At 37.4% G+C, this 20,425-nt stretch overlaps 1 protein-coding gene across 7 annotated transcripts in view; it reads right to left on the reverse strand.

The window, feature by feature from the left end:
* ikzf2 (IKAROS family zinc finger 2) overlaps positions 1-19,052 on the reverse strand; it is an 80,428-nt gene extending 61,376 nt beyond the window's left edge. The window contains exons 1-2 of one of the 7 annotated variants that reach the window (XM_060929002.1): positions 18,939-19,052; positions 10,060-10,108 (exon numbers count right to left, since the gene is read on the reverse strand). In XM_060929002.1, coding sequence (XP_060784985.1) covers positions 10,060-10,087 — 28 coding nt within the window. In that variant the 5' untranslated portion in view covers positions 10,088-10,108; positions 18,939-19,052. Of the gene's footprint in view, positions 1-10,059; positions 10,109-11,643; positions 11,719-15,593; positions 15,618-16,564; positions 16,764-17,042; positions 17,258-18,938 lie in introns of those variants that run through there. The other 6 variants (XM_060929003.1, XM_060929004.1, XM_060929001.1 and 3 more) reach the window with 6 other exon arrangements.
* Positions 19,053-20,425: the final 1,373 nt, after the last annotated feature.

Consider the following 20,425-nt stretch of genomic DNA (forward strand, 5'->3'; position numbering starts at 1 on the left):
TATAGAGTTATAACAGAGCAAACACAGTTATGACAGAGCATAGAGTTATAACAGGGCAAATACAGAGATATAACAGTGCAAATATGGAGTTATAACAGAGATATAACAGAGCATAGAGTTATAACAGGGCAAAGACAGAATTATAATAGGGCAAAGACAGTTATAACAGACCATAGAGTTATAACAGGGCCGAGGGTTATAACAGAACAAAGACAGAGTTATAAGAGGGCACAGAGTAATAAGAGGGCCCTGTTATAACTCTGTCTATAACTATAATAGAGCATAGAATTATTAGAGGGCAAAGTCAGAGTTACGGTATAACGGCATGGGCGGAATACTAGCTGAGCACAGATGAGTAGATTAACAGAAATACAGTATTACAGAGCACAGATAGTGATAAAATAGCAAAGACATAGTTATAACAGGGCATAGAGGTATAACAGAGCAAATACTGGGTTATAACAGAGCATGGAGTTATCACAGGGCATAGAGTTATAACAGAGCATAGCATTATAAGTTATAATAGAGCAAAGACAGAGTTATAACAGAGCAAAGACAGTGATAACAGAGCACAGCATTATAACAGAGCAGTGTTATAACAGGGTATAGAGTTATAGCAGAGCAAATACAGGGTTATAACAGGGCATAGAGTTATAAGACAGCAAAGAGTTATAATATAGTAAAGACAGAATTATAACAGAGCAAAGTGTTATAATAGAGCATAGAGTTATTAGAGGGCAAAGTCAGAGTTATAATGGCATGGGCAGAATACTAGCTGAGCACAGATGAGTAGATTAACAGAAATACAGTATTACAGAGAACAGATAGTCATAAAATAGCAAAGACATATTTAAAACAGGGCACAGAGTTATAACAGAGCAAATATAGAGTTATAACAGGGCATACAGGTATAACAAAGCAAATTCTGGGTTATAACAGAGCATGGAGTTATCACAGGGCATAGAGTTATAACAGAGCATAGCATTATAAGTTATAATAGAGCAAAGACAGAGTTATAACAGAGCAAAGACAGTGATAACAGAGCACAGCATTATAACAGAACAGTGTTATAACAGGGTATAGAGTTACAGCAGAGCAAATACAGGGTTATAACAGGGCATAGAGTTATAAGACAGCAAAGAGTTATAATATCTCATCTCATTATCTCTAGCCGCTTTATCCTTCTACAGGGTCGCAGGCAAGCTGGAGCCTATCCCAGCTGACTACGGGCGAAAGGCGGGGTACACCCTGGACAAGTCGCCAGGTCATCACAGGGCTGACACATAGACACAGACAACCATTCACACTCACATTCACACCTACGGTCAATTTAGAGTCACCAGTTAACCTAACCTGCATGTCTTTGGACTGTGGGGGAAACCGGAGCACCCGGAGGAAACCCACGGGGAGAACATGCAAACTCCACACAGAAAGGCCCTCGCCGGCCCCGGGGCTCGAACCCAGGACCTTCTTGCTGTGAGGCGACAGCGCTAACCACTACACCACCGTGCCACCCCAGAGTTATAATATAACAAAGAGAATTATAACACAGCAAAGTGTTATAATAGAGCATGGAGTTATTAGAGGGCAAAGTCAGAGTTATAACGGCATGGGTGGAATACTAGCTGAGCACAGATGAGTAGATTAACAGAAATACAGTATTACAGAGCACAGATAGTGATAACAAGACACAATAAGAGTTAGAACAAAGCACACGCAAGGGCATAATATTGATAAAGCTAGCGTAAATAAAGTCGTCGAGTCCAGACACAACACTGGTATGTTATAACTTACAGCAAAACAGCATACTGAGTTATAGGTAGTTATAACAGAGCATAGGGTGAGTGTAGAGAGTTATATCATATGACACGCAGATGGAGTAAGAACTTCCAAAGAGTTATAATAGAGCACAGATAACCATCTACAGCCCTATACACTGTTATAACTGTGACAGCTGAGTGCTGATACTGATACTCGACAGTTATAACAGAGCACAGTGATGGGGTAGATGCTTATAACACTGGACACACAGATGAAGTAAAGAATGAGACTGAACAGTTAGAATAGAGTGTCCTGTAGATCCATGATGCTTTATAACTTATAAAGTCTCTGTTATAACTGATCTGTGCTCTGATACAGCTTTCTTTATCACAGACATTAAACAGAGCATAGGGTCAGTCCTGATAGTTATAACGCATGACATACAGATGTATGGAGTGATAACAGAGCTATAATACTGCACTGTTATAACCTGTTATAACCTATCAGCGCTCACTGTGTCTATATCTTTATTTATAACGTTATCTATGTCCCAACTCAACGCTTTTGCATTAATCTAGCTCTCTGTGCATTATAACTTATAAAGTCTCTGTTCTAACCATTTTTCTGCCTGTTATAACCTGTTAGTGTGTTCTGAGATGACTTTATGGATAGAACACGGATAGTCATGAAAGAAGAAACAGTTATAACAGAGCACAAACTGATTTCAAACACATTGAAGATGTTGTTATAAGGTGTTATAAGACTGTATGGAGAGAGAGAGAGAGAGAGAGAGAGAGAGAGTGTCATGGATAGAGTCAATGACAGACAATGACCCAATCGCGGAGTCCGTGTCTGGTTACCACGCCGGGGTTGAGGGAAATCTCAGGTGACCGTCAGTCCCCTGGCAACGGGAAACGAACGAGCGCTCCGATTTGAGTGACGGAGAAGGGGAGGATTTTCCATAACAGCACAGCGAGGTAGCTGCGGCCTCCCACTCCGGTCTGCCTTCTTAGGGAATTAGATCGGGCTTGGCAAAGAAGAGCGACTTGTCAGCCCAGGGCAAAAAGAGAGAGAGAGAAAGAGAGCTCAGCCAGATGACTCCAGGCCAGAGATAAGGGCTGCAAACCACGGAGCAAAACTGAGCTGATATCCATCAAGCACACTGTGTCTATTATCGCTCGAAGGAGCTGTGACACACTCTGTCCTCTGAAAGCGTGCGGTTTTCACGGTTTTACTACTGTTCCACTTCGTGTTGATTTCTCATTCTGCTCTACAAATGAGCATTCACTACACACACACACACACACACACACACACACACACACACACACACACACACACACACACACACTCGATCACTCCCATGGGCCAAGGGTGCAGGGATAATATTAAAAAGGCGAGCGGCTGCCCCCGTGCTGATGCAAGTCGAGAACTTGTAGGAAAGCCCAATGGAGACTACTGGAGTGAGTATGGGACTGTGCTGAGTCATAATCAGATCACTGACTCAAAAACAGAACGAGTGAACCATTGTTCCATGTGCTTTCTTCATCTTAATGGACAAGGATGATGAGACGGATGCAGCAAACAAAATTTATTTGGAAATGTTTTGAAAAAAAAAAAGACACTGATTTGGACGTTTCTTTGGATTCCGCCTGAGGGTTGGGCCGTGGGGAGAATGACAGCCAGCGTTAATGGTGACAGTAAGATTTCTAGCACGTAAGACTATCTGAATAACTCTTTCTTCTTTTCCTGTGCTGTTGAAAGACACTGATCAAAAGTTTATCTTGGCATTCGGCCCGTTTGGGTTGGGCAAAGCAACAGCAGCAATCTCGGATCAGTACCAAAGGGGGAAAAAAAAAAAGAAGAGACTTTTTTTTTTGAGAAGATCCACTTTCCCGGCATTGGTTGTGGCATGTTGTAGCCGTGCAGGTTTCTGACTCGGGATCTGGTTTTTCCTGTCAGGCTCTGTGCCTTTTGGATCAAAGTTCCACAAGCTGAACACACTCTTACAGTACTTCCACCACCCTTCAGTAAGCAACGTACACATGCTAAGTGTCATGTGCTGCTCTGCAATATGCAAAGAAGATTTTGAATTGTTTTAACGTGACTAAATCAATCTGTACAATGGTATGAAATGTTTATAAAATGATTAGAAAGAACAACAAACTGGAACAAACACAATTATTTGGTTTGACCATGAAATCAGGTCTCTCAGATACACAGTTATAAGAACATTACAAGAAAACCAGCTCAGAGAATCTGACGTTTTCATTCTAGTGGATGCATTTATGGTACAATATACAGAAAGTGCATGACCTAGAATTTGCTTCTTTTTTTTTTCCAATGCCAAAGTACTTTTAATTCAATTCATTTTTTTTAATTTGTAGAGCACTTCTTTTGTTTTTGTGACAATAGACATTGCCACAAAGCAGCTTTCCAGAAATTTGAGGACAAAAGTTTAACTTGTCCTTAACGAACAAGACCGAGGTTCAAAAAACAGCAAGACAAAACCTCCTTCAGATGATAAGTGAAAAAAAAAAAAACTTGAGAGGCACCAGAATGCAAAAGACTATTTTTTAATAATAAAAAAAGGTCACTGTACACATCCACTCTCTTTATCAGGAACATTGGAACACCAGTGCGTTCATGCAATTATGCAATAAACTCATTCAAATACAAGCGAAGAGCTTCAGCCTTTTTTTTGCCGTCGTCTCTCATCGCAACTGGGACTCACTGGATGTTTTTTTGTTTTCCGCACCACTCCAAGTGCTCAAACTGGCACCAACAACAATGCCACTCTCAGCATCACCAAGATCATCCATTTCCCCCAGTGTTGATCTGGAATTAACTGATAAACTTTAACTGCACACCTGTATCAACATGATTTTATTGGCTCTTTACATGAATGTCCAAGTGGATTGCATGAATATAATAAAGTGGATGTGCAATTCCCTGAAAGCACAGATTTTCAGGGAAAATTTGCACGTTTCCTAATACTGGTGTTTAGAGAGCCAGGCTCAGTATGGTTTTAAACGGCGACTGAAAACATACTTTTTCTTTTTCTTTGTTTAAATTAGAAGTGTCCGCCTTTCATTGTTTGTTTTTTCATTCATTTATCATTATTTTAATAATTATTATTTTGTTGTTGTTGTTGTTGTTGTTTTTGTAGTATGACCTTCTCTGTTTTATGTCCTTTGGATTGTGTGTTTTATCTTTATTATTATTATTTTTTTTTAACTGTGTGGTCTATTATTATTATTATTATTATTATTATTACTACCATTTCCTTTTTTTTTTTTAAATCTTGTTTTGGGTTGTGTGCCAAACTGTCAAAGCACTTTGAGCTGCATCCTGTGTACGATAAGTACAATACAACAACCAGAGCCACAATAATAATAATAATAATAATAATAATAATAATAATAATAATAATGCTAGTTTTTGTCACTGTAAAGCAACCTTCGGTGTGAGAAAGGTGCTATATAAATTATTATTATTATTATTATTATTATTATTATTATTATTATTAATAATAATAATAATAATAATAATAATAATTCCCTCTTAATAGGTTTCAGCTCTGAAAGGTTGTTTACACATTGAGATTTCATTTGCAAACAGCTTTTAGGAATTTGTAAACACACTCTCCACATAACTGTTGACTGTCTGCTCCAGTAACTGGCCTTAGGCGTCTATGACCAGTATGCTGATTTAACTGTCTTGTCATATTTATTTATTTATTTATTTATTTTTCCCCAGTGCAGGGCAATGCATTGAAATTTACACTGCAGAGATTATGTTTACTACTACTACGAATAATAATAATAATAATAATAATAATAATAATAATAATAATAATAATAAGTCTCTTCCAGCCCTCATCTGGACGTCTACCTCACATGAATGCCGTTAAATTATTTGTTGACCAACTCTGTAGCCTGTTTACTCAGCCTCTGAGCAGTTGAGTTGCGGGCATGAAAATTATAACAGCGTGACAATGTGATACAACACTGTACAGTACGTAAGTTTACCTTCTGAGAGAAAGCAAGCGAACAGATAACGTACTGTAAGAGCAGCACTCGCAGGCTACTAAAGTGAGTCGTCTACACAGGTCAGGTTCAAAACTGAGAACGGTTTTACCATCAAATAATAAGAAACGAAGAAGCATTCACTTTTTTTTAGTTTCAAGAATTAATACATACAGACATACAGGACCAGTTAAAAGTTTGTACACCCCTACTCTACTCATTAATATATATATATTTTCTGTATTGTGACTATTTTCTGCAAATGGAACATACATGGAATTATATGGTCAACAAAAACATGTTTTGTATTTTAGATTCTTCAGCGTTTACCTTGATGATGCTTTGCACACTATTGGCATAATCTTACACAGCTTCATGAGGTAGTCGCCTGGAATGCTTTCCAATTGATAGGTGTGCCTCATCAAAAAGTAATTATTGGATGAGTTTCTTTCCTTCTTAATGCGTTTAAAATTAGCAAACAGTAAATAGTAAATAATTGAAATACAAATAATAAAATAGCCCTATTCCGTCTACAACTGTAGATGTTATGTCAAGAACTGAACAACTAAGAGAAACGGCATCCATTATTCCTTTAAGACATGAAGAAGTGACTTTTAATCAATAAAAGAAAGAAAATACCTTGAATTAGAAGGCATGTCCAAACTTTTATCTGATACTGTATGTTCTGCCTTGTGGATGCTCCCTTACGCTCCAAACACATGTTTATTACACACAGAGGATATTACATGGTGGCGTGAAGATATGAAGTTTATTTTCGAGTGGTGCATGCATATATTATGAGTGAGTGGAAATGTTTTCGACATGAGAAGATAAACTTCATTTCTTCACACCACTGTGGAATGTTCTTTATATTATATGGACACATCCACATTAAAAAAAAAAAAAAAGAATCAAAAGAATTTTAATTTTGAATTTGCCATTTTGACAATGCACATCTAGTCAGCAGGAAAACACTGGGAGTGACGTCATCGGAGTGAAATATCAGGAAATATGTCACTCAGATCTGCGATGTATTTCGTATGACAAATCTCGAGTTTTTCAACATGAGTAGATAAACTTCACATCTTCAAGCCAGCATGTGATTTTCTTTTTATTATATCGACACATTCACAAACAAAAAGTCCTCAAATTTATCAAAGCAACTCACTCATCGATTTCCTCACGAGTGACATACAGAGATCCATGTCACGGTTTTGGTTCTCCATGGAGCTCGTATGGAAAATACGAGAGGCGTATTTCCCAGTAAAACACTCATGTCCATATAATATACTGTTTTATAAAACCTATGCATTAGTTAACCTTACCAATTCTAAACTTCAGGACGTTTATTGAAATGTTAATGAAATTACCTGCATTGAGGGTTTAATATGCACAAATTAAAATTCTACCATGTTTCTAAATGTCAATAATTCACGTCAGGTTAAAATAAATAAATAAATAAATAAATAAATATTGGAACTTGCTTCAGGTTTAGCCACTGCAAGCATGTTGTTCATGTTGTTTACTTTTTGTATTTCGGAGCAGAACATAAATCTTTAATGGGTTGATCTTGAAATCAGACTCAGAATAAGGTTTGATCAAAGCAGAAGTGATAAAAATTAAAATGGGCAACTTCTTTAATCAGCTGCGTGGTGGTGTCGTGGTTAGCGCTGTCGCCTCACAGCGAGAAGGTTCTGGGTTCGAGCCCAGTGGCTGACAGGGTCTTTCTGTGTGGAGTTTGCATGTTCTTCCTGTGTCTGTGTGGGTTTCCTCCGGTTTCCCCCACAGTCCAAAGACGTGCAGGTTAGGTTAATTGATGGCTCTAAATTGACTGTGAATGGTTGTGTGTCTCTGTGTGTCAGCCCTGTAATGATTTGGCAACTTCTACAGGCTGTACCCTGCCTCTCACCCACAGTCAGGTGGGATAGGATCCAGCTTGCCCGCAACCCTGCACAGGATAAGCGGTTACAGATAATGGATGGATGGAAATTATTTAATCAGGTAAAGGTGTGATTCATCATGTTTACAAATTGAACAGAAAAGTAGACATTTTTACATTTTACTAAAAGAATCAAAGACACAGATTTGAGTCACTGAAGGGAAAATTTTTACCAAGGAAATCCAAGTTGGATGAAGATAATAATAATAATAATAATAATAATAATAATAATAATAATAATAATAATATATTTATGCGTCTTCGCTCAACTGTTCTCTAGGACGACGATCCAAACTGTAGTGATGAGTACGTGAACAGATGTACATCTTAACAGATAGATTCTTGCAATTTTGATGTGAAGCTCTCCGACGCTAACGAGAAACCTAATGACGTTTGAGATTTTTCTTTTGAAATCAAAGAAGTAAAAGTGTTGTTCAGTACCATGTGTCAATTCTTGAAGCCCAAAAAGGTTGTAACATTTCACCAACTACCTTCTCGCTGTAGTTCACAATCACGGAAAGACAAAACAGGATTCAAAATCCCATTCCGAATTCCCAATTCTTTTCAGTTCACTGGAATCAGCTCTAAGATTAAATCCTGAATATGAGCTTGAAAGGCAGTGAGCGATTTTTCCCTACCACAGACTTCTTTATTAACCCTCTCACCTGTCCACACTGTTGCTCATTTCCAGCTCCCTACACACACACACACACACCTGCTCGAGGTAATCCCAAGCTGCACAATGCTGAGCCCCAGATGTGCTGTTAGGATCTGGAAATAGAAGCAAAAAAAAAAAAAAAAGCAGACGGGCGATAGATAGGTAGGACGGGCTCGATAGCTCCTGAAGGAGTCAGACAACGAGAACACTGAAGTGAAACGCAACATGCAGAGAGCATGCTGTGTTTATACTCTGTGATTTCAAACTGCATTGTTCCTCCGTTTCTTCTTTGGACATTTCTGACATTCCATGATGCTTAATCGGCGTAATGACAAGCTCGCCTACGACGTGTCAAAAAAAAGCACTGAAGACGAGCGCTTTATTCTATCTTCGCTTTGCAAGTAACTGCAAAACCTTGTGTGTTTTCCAGAACACCTGCATGAATTCTCTGATGAGGGACACTTTATCAGACCGTTCCATCTGAGGGAATCGGCAGGGGGAGGTGGGACGGTACCACTGCGCACCTGGTACCGAAGCCTGGTGCAGATAACAACACAGCGTACAAGGAGCCAAGAAGAGAACGGAACGAAATGTGTGTGTGTGAGAGAGAGAGAGAGAGATTGGTGGGATATCTCCACAGCTTGTGTGTTTATCAAGTGTGTGTTTGATGACGCAGAACCAGTCTCAACATTTCTCAAGAGACTTTACACCAAGTGTAAATGAATAAAAATAATCTGGTATGTTTATATGTTATTTGTCATACTCAGTGCTTCAGGATGTATAGTCACTCGCCGGCCACTTTAATAGGAACAGTGCATGGTTGGGATTTATCACGTTTACACAGAATACACAGTGAGGGAAAAAAAAAAAGTCATGAAGAAGTCCGGTGAGTCATATGACAGGCAGGACCACACCCAGAAACGACTTGTCCTCACGCTAGATTGCTCTTTACATCTGCGGTGAGCAGAAAAGCATCTCAGAACCTTGCTACGACAACACTTAGATATCAGTTCCTAAAGAAGGACCTCCATCCTTTCATCTGAAACATCCTGTCAACAGAATCAAGTAAATTTGTTCGAAATGTCACAGGGAGGGACGAAGGTTTCTTGAAAATTTCCAGTGAATCCTCCCAAAGGGATTAATAAAGTTTTATTTAATCTAATCTAATCTCTGCAAAGTGACCACACCCACTCTGGGTTTAAATCAGAACACAGATAATACATAGATACTTGGAATATTAAACAGAAGCAGATGTAGATAGTGTGATAGGATCTCACACACACACACACACACACACACACACACACACTGGAACGTAGTTATTTTTAATACTATGTGGTGTCACTTTCTGATTTTGTACATTATCGATGAAAACTTTAGGATGTACTGGAAATAATGACGTTTGGAAAAAAAGAAAAAAACCCTTCCTTTCTCATCTGCAATGACTTTTTTTTCCAATAACAACGGAACGCACAGTCTTGATCTTGCACAAGCATGTAATAACATGCATGTCATACTCATCACCCCCCAGACAAACGACGATGACGACAACAAGTCACATGTCACTTATAAATGATATACACAATCCATTACACAAATAACTGAAACGTCAGCTGGTGTTGAGATCCATTTCACACTGAAGAAAACATAAAGGAGCCAGAAGCCAAACTTACTGGTTAGATAGACATCAGTTGCCTCCATGACCGTGATGCGGGGGACGAGCTGTGGAGAGAAAGGAGAAACACAGAAACCGTCAAGAGATCTGAGCTGTGAATCTGGGACACGCAACCAAATGCTCGGCTTTGTGTAAATGTGACCACACAGGCACTGGGTTTATATGGATAAGATGCAATAATGACCACAGGACATAAGAAGCGTGTCAACCTGCGTGTCACAGAAATTAGATTCTCAAAATGGTGTCTTTTTTTATCATAATAATAATATATAATATCACAAGATACTACTACACCTAGTCATAATCGTCTTTATCTCTGGAACTAAAGTCAAACGTTATTGACGTCACTGAACCAAACCACACGTTCAGGAGACACAGAATGACCTAATAATCGAAGAAATGGATCTATATTATACACCGTGTCTATCTTTATGAAGCACTACAACCAGATGACTCATATCTACTGCTACAAAATTAACACTAAAACAAGTCTTGCACTATATTTAGTCCACACGTCGTTCACAGTGAAGAAAGAATCAAACTGCGGGCCATTGTACCTTTCACTTTTTTTCAGGTTTTCACACTGTGTAAAGAGAAAATGGAGGAGGTGCAGGTTAGAGAACATGATGCCAAACCATCATCTTGCTTTCTCTCTCTCACTCTCTTTCTGTCCATCTCTCTTCTGTTTTATTTGTTTTTTTTTGTATCGACACTACACTAAGCTGGCGAGCATTCTGATTACTATAAATTGACATATTTGTAAAAAATTTTGTGTAAAATTCAGAAATTCAGACTTTTTTTTCTGTTCAGTTCTTCACATTGTGCTACTCAAAAAACAAAAATCATCATGTTTCCTCAAGAACGAAGCTTTGATTTTATATATCAGGGCTTTACATTAGCACCCGCCCACCCGCCAAATGCGGGTAAAATTCGGCTTTGGCGGGTAATGACTTTAGTCTCACTAGCCACTTTTGCGGGTGGTTTATTCTATGGTATGACAATATATTTTAATTGTAGTTTTCTCTGAAGGCATCTGATATAATAAATGCATTGCAATGTAATATTACGCGCCTACAACTCCCATGAGCACCTGCATAAACATTCTGACAACATGTTAGAATTGTTTAGAACGTTCGTTAACAGCTCAGATAAAATCAGTGATACGGTAACCTGCGGTTAATGAACGAAGCAACAAAGTTGCTAACGACTGACAAGCGCACTATGTGGCGGCATATAGCTGGAGTTTCAAACCCTGCTGCTCAGGGAAAAAGGGGCAGAGATGATCAGGGCCAGAGCAGCATTTTAAAATCACCAAGGTCCGTGATGCGCAAAGCGCGCGCTGAAAAATTTGACTTATTTAAATGAGAGGGGTGAATTACACGTCACACAAGAGATCTATTCCTGAAATTACTTTTAATGGTGTTTGAACTGAATATCATCAGTTTCGAAAAAAAAAATGTGGCAAGAGTAAGAATAATTTAAGCTTGTTTAATGGTTTGATCTGGCCCAAGCAATGAGGACAAAACTGCGCTGCTTCGAAAATGTAAATTTAACAGCTTGATGAAAGTGCGCTGATGGTTACCATGGAAACCCTGTGTCTCCTGCACTGCGTTCCTCCGCCGAGTTGCGCACTCATTCGCTTTTGCGTTCTTGGTCTCAGAGCCACGCTCGCGAAACAGACACAGAAGACAGAATCAACGCTTAACATAATTAACAATGCACTTTTTACGGAGACGTTTAATGTTATACTTTATTTTTTATCCAGCTGAATATTTAGCGTACAAATGTATTTTCAGCTCTTAAAAATGACCGAGGTCCGGACCGCGGGGGCCTCAGAGCTGGCTGCGGCCATGGAGATGAACAAGATGCTAATAGGAAGATAAGACAGTTCAATGACAAATGGAAGTTCGGGCGAGATTGGCTAGTTCATAGCAAAACCGGAAATACCACATACTGCGAAGACTGTAGAAAGTCTGGCAAAGACAGGCACCAGTAATTTTAAACTCGAAACGATAAAGAACCACGAAAAGTCAAATGCACACATCGGTAGTATAACATCAAAACAGGCGAAAACGGCTGGATCACTACAGGACAGCATTGCTTTCAAGTCCCTGGCTGTCATGAAGTCGGCTGAGCTGGAGAGGATGGAGCTGCTGTTTAGAAACGTTCACGCAATTGGAAAGAAGTTGATCTCGCCCCAGCTATCAACTTATGGCCTGCTGGAAGCCTCAGGTCACAAAGACCATTTTTCATGGACCATTCAGACTCATCTGATGATGAATGTAATGAGGACATTTAATGTCTCTCTCAACACATGTTCACACACACACACACACACACACACACACACACACACACACACACACACACTATTAATAGATAATACATAATATACATAATAATACTTGATAATACACATAATACTTGCATATCAAAACATCAAATGTTTTTCAATGATAAATGTTTTGAATTGGACTTTTAATATTAGAATCAGTTCAGTTGTACTGAATGTTATTTTTCATATTATACGATATTTCATATTGTAAGGGGCTTGAATTTGAGTTCAATAAACAGAATACTCTGTTTATATTTGTGTCTGAATTGGGTGCATGTTTTCATATAGGGAGCGACCTTAACAGCACTGAATACAAGTGCTACTGTAGAGATACATTATACGCTGCCATTCATAATTAAATCTAGATCTTCCGAACTTTAACGTATTATGGTGAAGAAAAAACTGCGATTTCCTGGCAACAAAACTGTGGCTAGTGAAAAGGCTGAATGTCTAGTGACTCGGGAAAACCACTAGCCACAGTGGCTGGTGAGCAAAAAAGTTAATGTAAAGCCCTGATATATATATATATATATATATATATATATATATATATATATATATATATATATATATATATATGCTTTAAAAAATAAAAGACATCTTGCTGCACGATTCCACTACCGTACGTCTCAGATCAAACATCTCCTTTCCATTATATTAAACAAGGCCTTGAAGAGCCTACGTTCATGATAAGTCACGCTCACTCGCATAAAACGGGCCTTTTTTTAATTTTTGGAACGAAAACTAAAACTCAAAATTATAAAGAATCATCTGTGCAAAAGTGAATGATGAATTACGGATTACAAATAACGTCTCCTGATCAAAAACACACTATCTATCAGTAAGCAAGCAAGGAAGGAAGGAAGGAAGGAAGGAAGGAAATAAATAAATAAATAAATAAATTAGCTTTATAACCAAATTCATGGCTGATTTTGAACATCTGTCTCAAATACTTGAATAAAATTTCAGTGTCAGAGTTTACTTCATTACAAAATAATTCTAGTCTCAAACCATGATGAGAAGATACATTATCATTGATCGTTTAAAATAATAAGAGATTATAAAGGTGATCAGATCATCAGATAACAAAACAATGGTCAACGGCGCACATCTTAACAGATTCAAAAACAAAAGGACGCAACGTCTGTACTTTAGTTTCTCACACGTTCACGATCAGAGGCGTCTGTGCACATACGTTCTAATTTTCTCAAAGCGATGTGTGTGTGTGTGTTTATATACTACCGAGGACCAAGTGTCCCTACAAGGATAGTAAAATCTGACAATTTTGACCTTGTGGGGACATTTGGATGGTCCCCACAAGGAAATTGCTGTTCTGTTTTTTCAACAAAAAAATAAAAAAAGTAATAAAAGAGCCAAAAAGTTTTCTTTTCATTACTGAGGTGAAGGTTAGGGTTAGGCTTAGGTGCAGGCACAGCATTAATTAACTGCAGTAATAATAATTATGTCAATGGAAGGTCCTCACAAGGATAGTAGGATAGTGTGTGTGTGTGTGTGTGTGTGTGTGTGTGTGTGTACGTGCAAACTCGACACCTCATCTAGTCTACGATAAACAGTTTCGAACAAAATAAGGAACTCTGTGAGTTACCGTACACTGAAAAACTGGGACAGACCTGAAAAGTGAATGATTACAGGGTCTTTTGTAAAATAATCGAAAGAAGGAGACACGTTAATGAGGTGAGAATGAAGAGCGACATGGTGGAGTGAAGCGAACTCTGAGTTCCTGAACACACGGTTTAGTCACAAAAATATATATATCATGTGTTAATTCCCAGCACAAACTTTCATCACTGCTTCAGTGCGTTCTGGGAAAACTCATGTTAAATGTGCTTTAAAATGAGGGACAAGATGTTATTGTCCAGCACATCATGTGTTAAAATACTGTCCAATCACATTGTGGCCTTCTGTTTACTCGCCGTCACATCTATATTAGTGATACTGGATTATAATCTGCAGTGCTGGATTAACTCTCACAGCGCTGAATTAACTTGTAAAACACTGGATTATAATCTATGATGTGTAGAATTAGCACAAAAAAACCACATGGGATTATAATCTACAGCGTTGAAGTAACTCTCACAGCGCTGAATTAACACCTAGAACACTGGACTATAACGTACAATGTGTAGAATTGACGCATAAAACATTGCATTATAATACCAACAGTATTGAATTAACTCTCACAGCACTGAATTAACATGTAAAACATTGGGCTATAATCTACAATGTGTAGAATTAACACATAAAAACATTGGATTATAATCTACAATGTGTCAAATTAACATGTAAAACGTTGGATTATAATTTTTGATGTGTGGAATTAACACGCCAAACATTGGATTATAATCTAAAATGTGTCAAATTAACAGGTAAAAGATTGCATTATAATGTACAAAGTATAGAATCAACCCCTAAAACACTGGATTATAATCTAAAACATGTAGAATTAACCACTCAAAGACTGAATTATAATCTACAAAGTATAGAATCAACCCCTAAAACACTGGATTATAATCTAAAACGTGTAGAATTAACAGCTCAAAGACTGAATTATTATCTACAAAGTATAGAATCAACCCCTAAAACACTGGATTATAATCTAAAACGTGTAGAATTAACAGCTCAAAGACTGAATTATTATCTACAAAGTATAGAACCAACCCCTAAAACACTGGATTATAATCTAAAACGTGTAGAATTAACAGCTCAAAGACTGAATTATTATCTACAAAGTATAGAATCAACCCCTAAAACACTGGATTATAATCTAAAATGTGTAGAATTAACAGCTCAAAGACTGAATTATTATCTACAAAGTATAGAATCAACCCCTAAAACATTGGATTATAATCTAAAACGTGTAGAATTAACAGCTCAAAGACTGAATTATAATCTACAAAGTATAGTATCAGCACCTAAAGCAATAGATCATAAAATAGTGATAAATTAACTCACATAACATTATATAAATTACATAAATGCTAACGCAGCCCTGGATTATAATCTACACTGCTGCATAAACAACCCAAAACACTGGATGAACACCTAAAGCACTCGATTATTTTCTACAATCTTGAATTAACCTTGACAGCACTGAATTAACACATAAAACACTGGATCTGCAGTGTCGAGGTAACACTTAAATCACTTGATGAACACCTAGAGTGCTAGATTAATACCTCAAACCCTGGATTATAATCTACAGAGTTTCATTTACTCTCACAGCGTTGCACTGAGTCGTAATGAACATCTGACAGCGCTGAGTTCTTTCTCACAGTGTGGATTGAAATTAAAGTGCTTACAGTTCCTCAATTAAGTGTTAAATTAACTCTTGCATTGCAGGATTAACACCTACAGGGTCGAAATAACCCGTGAACTCAATCAGGGTTGAACCGATTCTGAAAGGATAAGAATATTTTCTGTGGTGGTTAACGAACACCCAAATGTGGAATGAACTCACACAGGATGGAATTAACACCTAATAACACAAACATGGCGTTGAACTGATCTCCACAGAACTGAATTATCGTTTGATTTTTTTTTTTTTTTATCGAGTGTTGAATAAATTCTTGCATTGCAGGATTAACACCTATAGCACTGGAAGAAGTGGTCAAGAGAAAACTTGCCATGGTGTTGAATTGAATTCGGACTTAGAGACAAGGATGTGTGAATAAAAATAATAAGTTAATAATAAAAAGTCGACCCGGATTTGACGATTAAATAAATGTTAATCTAAGAGATAATGAATTAATGATGATGTTAATTTAACCCTGTAAGAGGTGATAGAAATTGTGCCTGACACCTGTCGCTCTGTCCAGGAGCACCAAGACACCTCCAAGTTTATTATTCTCTCTCTCTCTCTCTCTCTCTCTCTCTCTCTCTTTCTCTCTGTATGTGTACACTATATATATATATATATATATATATATATATATATATATATATATATATATAAAAGCGGCTAGAGATAATGAGATAATGAGATGAGATGAGATATATAATGCATGTATAGCATTATATATTATTCATAATTATAAAAAGAAACAGGATGCACATCTAATCTACTTCTGGAAGATTTTCAGCATAAAGAAAGAAAGAGGGTCATAAAGAGAGAAATGCATGTCAGTGTGTCAGTAGGAGAAATGTTTACCTTGTCTGATCTCCCCCTGAGAAAATTCTTAAAAATGGATAAAGGATCCCAAAAGCAGTACAAATAAAACACAACAGTGGTTCTGAGTTAATTTCCGAGGACACACAGCTCCTAAATGACTTGGGTGTCTTCCGATCAGCCTGTGACGGGACGCATTCATCAGGAGATCAGTATTGGTCACAAGTGGAAAGAAAGAAAAAAAAAAAGTTACCCGACCAAAGAGACCGACATTGAGCGCATACTTCAATAACTGCTGGGTTGCCAGATTGAGAAACATCCCAAACTTAAAACTTGGTTTAAAAAAATCACTTCATCTCCCTCGTACACGGAATTGGTCTTTCTAGATGTGTAGATTAATTATATCAATTTTTACTTATAATACAAATATATGGTTTATGTTTTAAAATACCAAGAACAACACGAAAGGAACATTCTGAAGGTTTTACACCAATCTGTCACCCACTTCCTCCTTGCAAACCTGTCAAACTTTTCCTATTTTCCATCTCCGCACCTGTCGGGTCTCTTTTTCCACCTCTCCTCTGACAACTTCAGGTTTCTTCTCTCTCTCTCTCTTTCTCTCACTCTGTTTTTTAGGGTTATGGTTGTGATTCAGCTTTGCTACTGGAATCGATGAGAGGAAGCGGGGTTTATACAGAAAGAATGACAGAGAGAGAGAGAGAGAGAGAGAGAGGAACCTGATCCACCGGTTCCTTGTGGAATTGGTTATTAGGAAACAGGAACAGACTCTTTGACTGAAAAAAAGCAACACTCGGGATTGAATTTTAACGTTAAGGGATAAAATTACAATCAGTAAACAGTTAGCGTGGGCTGCGAACCTCCGTTCTCCTGGCAGGTTTTGGTCACTATGGCAACAACTTTAGGCTGCTTCTGGGTAACGTGACTTTTAAATAAATAAATAAATGAACATTTGATTGTTTTTTGAAAACGTACTGAATGTTTAAACTGTCTTAAAATAAAATAAAATAAAATAAAATAAAATAAAATAAAATCAACACAGTGGTAGCACATACCGCGTAATATCGCGATATTTCAGTCACGAGATTAAAAATCTAGTAGTTGTACTGATGAGGCTAATTGAGGATTTATCTAGGATTCTCTCTCTTTATCCATCATGCATTTTTTATTTTATTTTTTATTTCAAGTTTACATTATATAAAACATCTTTGACAATACATAAACACACACACACACACACACACACACAGAATATATATATATATATATATATATATATATATATATATATATATATATATATATATATATATATATAATTAGTTCAAATGTATTTCTTACAAGTCTTTGACTCATTGTACATATGGAACATAAATATCTGTATCCTTTATCTAGGATTCTCTCTCTCTCTCTCTCTCTCTCTCTCTCTTTATCCATCATGCATTTTTTATTTTAATTTTTTGTTTCAAGTTTAGACATTATATAAAACATCTCTGACAATACATAAACACACACACACACACAGAAATATATATATATATATATATATATATATATATATATATATATATATATATATATATATATATATATAATTAGTTCAAATGTATTTCTTACAAGTATTTGACTCATTGTACATATGGAACATAAATAAAGCCATGGCTGATTGATTGATTGATTGATTGATTGATTGATTGATTGATTGATTGATGTAGACTTGAACTTCAATATTATTAAGCTAAATACTTTTTGGAAGACAGCTGAAATGATTATCATCACATTAGATTCACATGTTATAGCTTAAAAGATTATTACCACCCTATTATTAATTAATAGCTGATTATTACTTCGTATTAGTTTGTATTCCGAATACATCAACAAAACAATTAATTAAAAAAACAAGATAGAATTTTCTAAATTTTTAAAAACTTTTTTATTTTCTCTACAGCCCTCCCTGGATGCTAAACTCACTAAAATAGACATTCCTGAAATATTAACTCTCCAATCCCTCCCTGCAGTGATCAGATTGCAACAGGTGATCTGATAACTGCACTGCCCGAGTTGCCAGATTGGTATCACAACATCCAATATGGTTGCCAGATTATCCGGATATTTTCACAGCCCAAGGAAAACATAACGCCAAAATCCCAATTTACACCAAACCTCTTCACAATCAATTACATTAGGAAAATATGCTATCTCTCGATTCCGAAGTCGTTTCATGTGTTATTATTTCAGGACAGAAATAAAAGATTATAGGAGTTGCGTTTAGATCTGGCAACCCTGCTGCGCACAGCACAGCGTTTCAGACTGTGATATCTCTGCAATAAAGGTTGTAAATGGCATGGTGAATAGAATAAAACGAGCAGCTGTGGATGAATGGTGATGAGTTTGTTACCTCAGTGGTGTAGAAGAAGGATCAGTGGCATCTTCTCCACAGATGAAGAAGGAGCAGGTCATGAGAAATGAAGAGAGCTCTCCTGAAGAGTGGAGACGAGGCTGATCAAAACCCAGAGGAACAAATCCAACAGGCAGAGTTACACAGGGGAAGGGTTGCCAGATTGGCCCTATTCAAACCATAATCTAGATATTTGGTATTCTCATTGGCTTGTCAGATGCCCTTCAGGCTGGTGATCTGTAATTTATCTTACAATGTTGATTTGGACATTTTTTTTTTTGAGGTGTAGCTTCATAAATTATACTCAGGTACTACAGTATTGTTGACAACATTCTGAGTGGTCGGCTCTGACATAACGCTGGCTGCAAGGCATATCACAGGTTTATATTTATTTATGCAACAAAATTTAATAAAAATGTTATTATTATAACATTCTTATACAAATAAATGTTTCATTGATACAGTGAATTATTATGTCTGAAAATATTTCTGGAAGATTTATGTAAGGTGGCGGCACAGTGGTGTAGTGGTTAGCACTGTCGCCTCACAGCAAGAAGGTCCTGGGTTCGAGTCCTGTGGCTGGCGAGGGCCTTTCTGTGCGGAGTTTGCATGTTCTCCCCGTGTCCGCGTGGGTTTCCTCCGGGTGCTCCGGTTTCCCCCACAGTCCAAAGACATGCAGGTTAGGTTAACTGGTGACTCTAAATTGACCGTAGGTGTGAATGTGAGTGTGAATGGTTGTCTGTGTCTATGTGTCAGCCCTGTGATGACCTGGCGACTTGTCCAGGGTGTACCCCGCCTCTCGCCCGTAGTCAGCTGGGATGGGCTCCAGCTTGCCTGCGACCCTGTAGGACAGGATAAAGCGGCTAGAGATAATGAGATGAGATGAGATTTATGTAAGGTGTCTCCAGGGTCAGTATGTTTTATATTGTACATCATGGGAAAGCATTCAGATCTTTTTTTCTGCCTTATTCACTCCACAAAAGATTTAAAAAAAGAGGCTGGTGAAGGAGCTCACTTGTTCACAAGATGTCCAACAATATTAAATGTAACTAAAAATGGAAAAAAAATCATGATGCTATTTGTTAATACATGAAGAAACGTAATTGTTAAAAAAAGATCCCTGTGGTGTAAGATAAGAGGAATGAAACACTTCAGGAGAGGATGGAGCCGATGGCCTATTGTATGTTGGCTGTATGGAGAACCGTGATGGATTTAAGGGAAAATGTATGGAGATGGAAAGGCAGAACAGAGAGAAATGTGGATTAAATTGAGGTGTGCTATAGAAATGGCTGCAGAAAATTCATGTTCATTGAAGGTTGTTTTCCCAAAAAGTCTGGGAACCCCAAAAGTAAGAAGAAGAAAGTGGTATGATATGTGTCATGACTTTGTTAAATATCTTGGCATGACCTCCTATGAGGTCAGGATGTGTGAAATATATCTAATGAATTTTGCAATCCAGCCTGCCACATTCATGAATAGCCATGATG

This window comes from Neoarius graeffei, chromosome 9 (assembly GCF_027579695.1).
Source record: "Neoarius graeffei isolate fNeoGra1 chromosome 9, fNeoGra1.pri, whole genome shotgun sequence".
NCBI classification, from domain to species: Eukaryota; Metazoa; Chordata; class Actinopteri; order Siluriformes; family Ariidae; genus Neoarius; species Neoarius graeffei.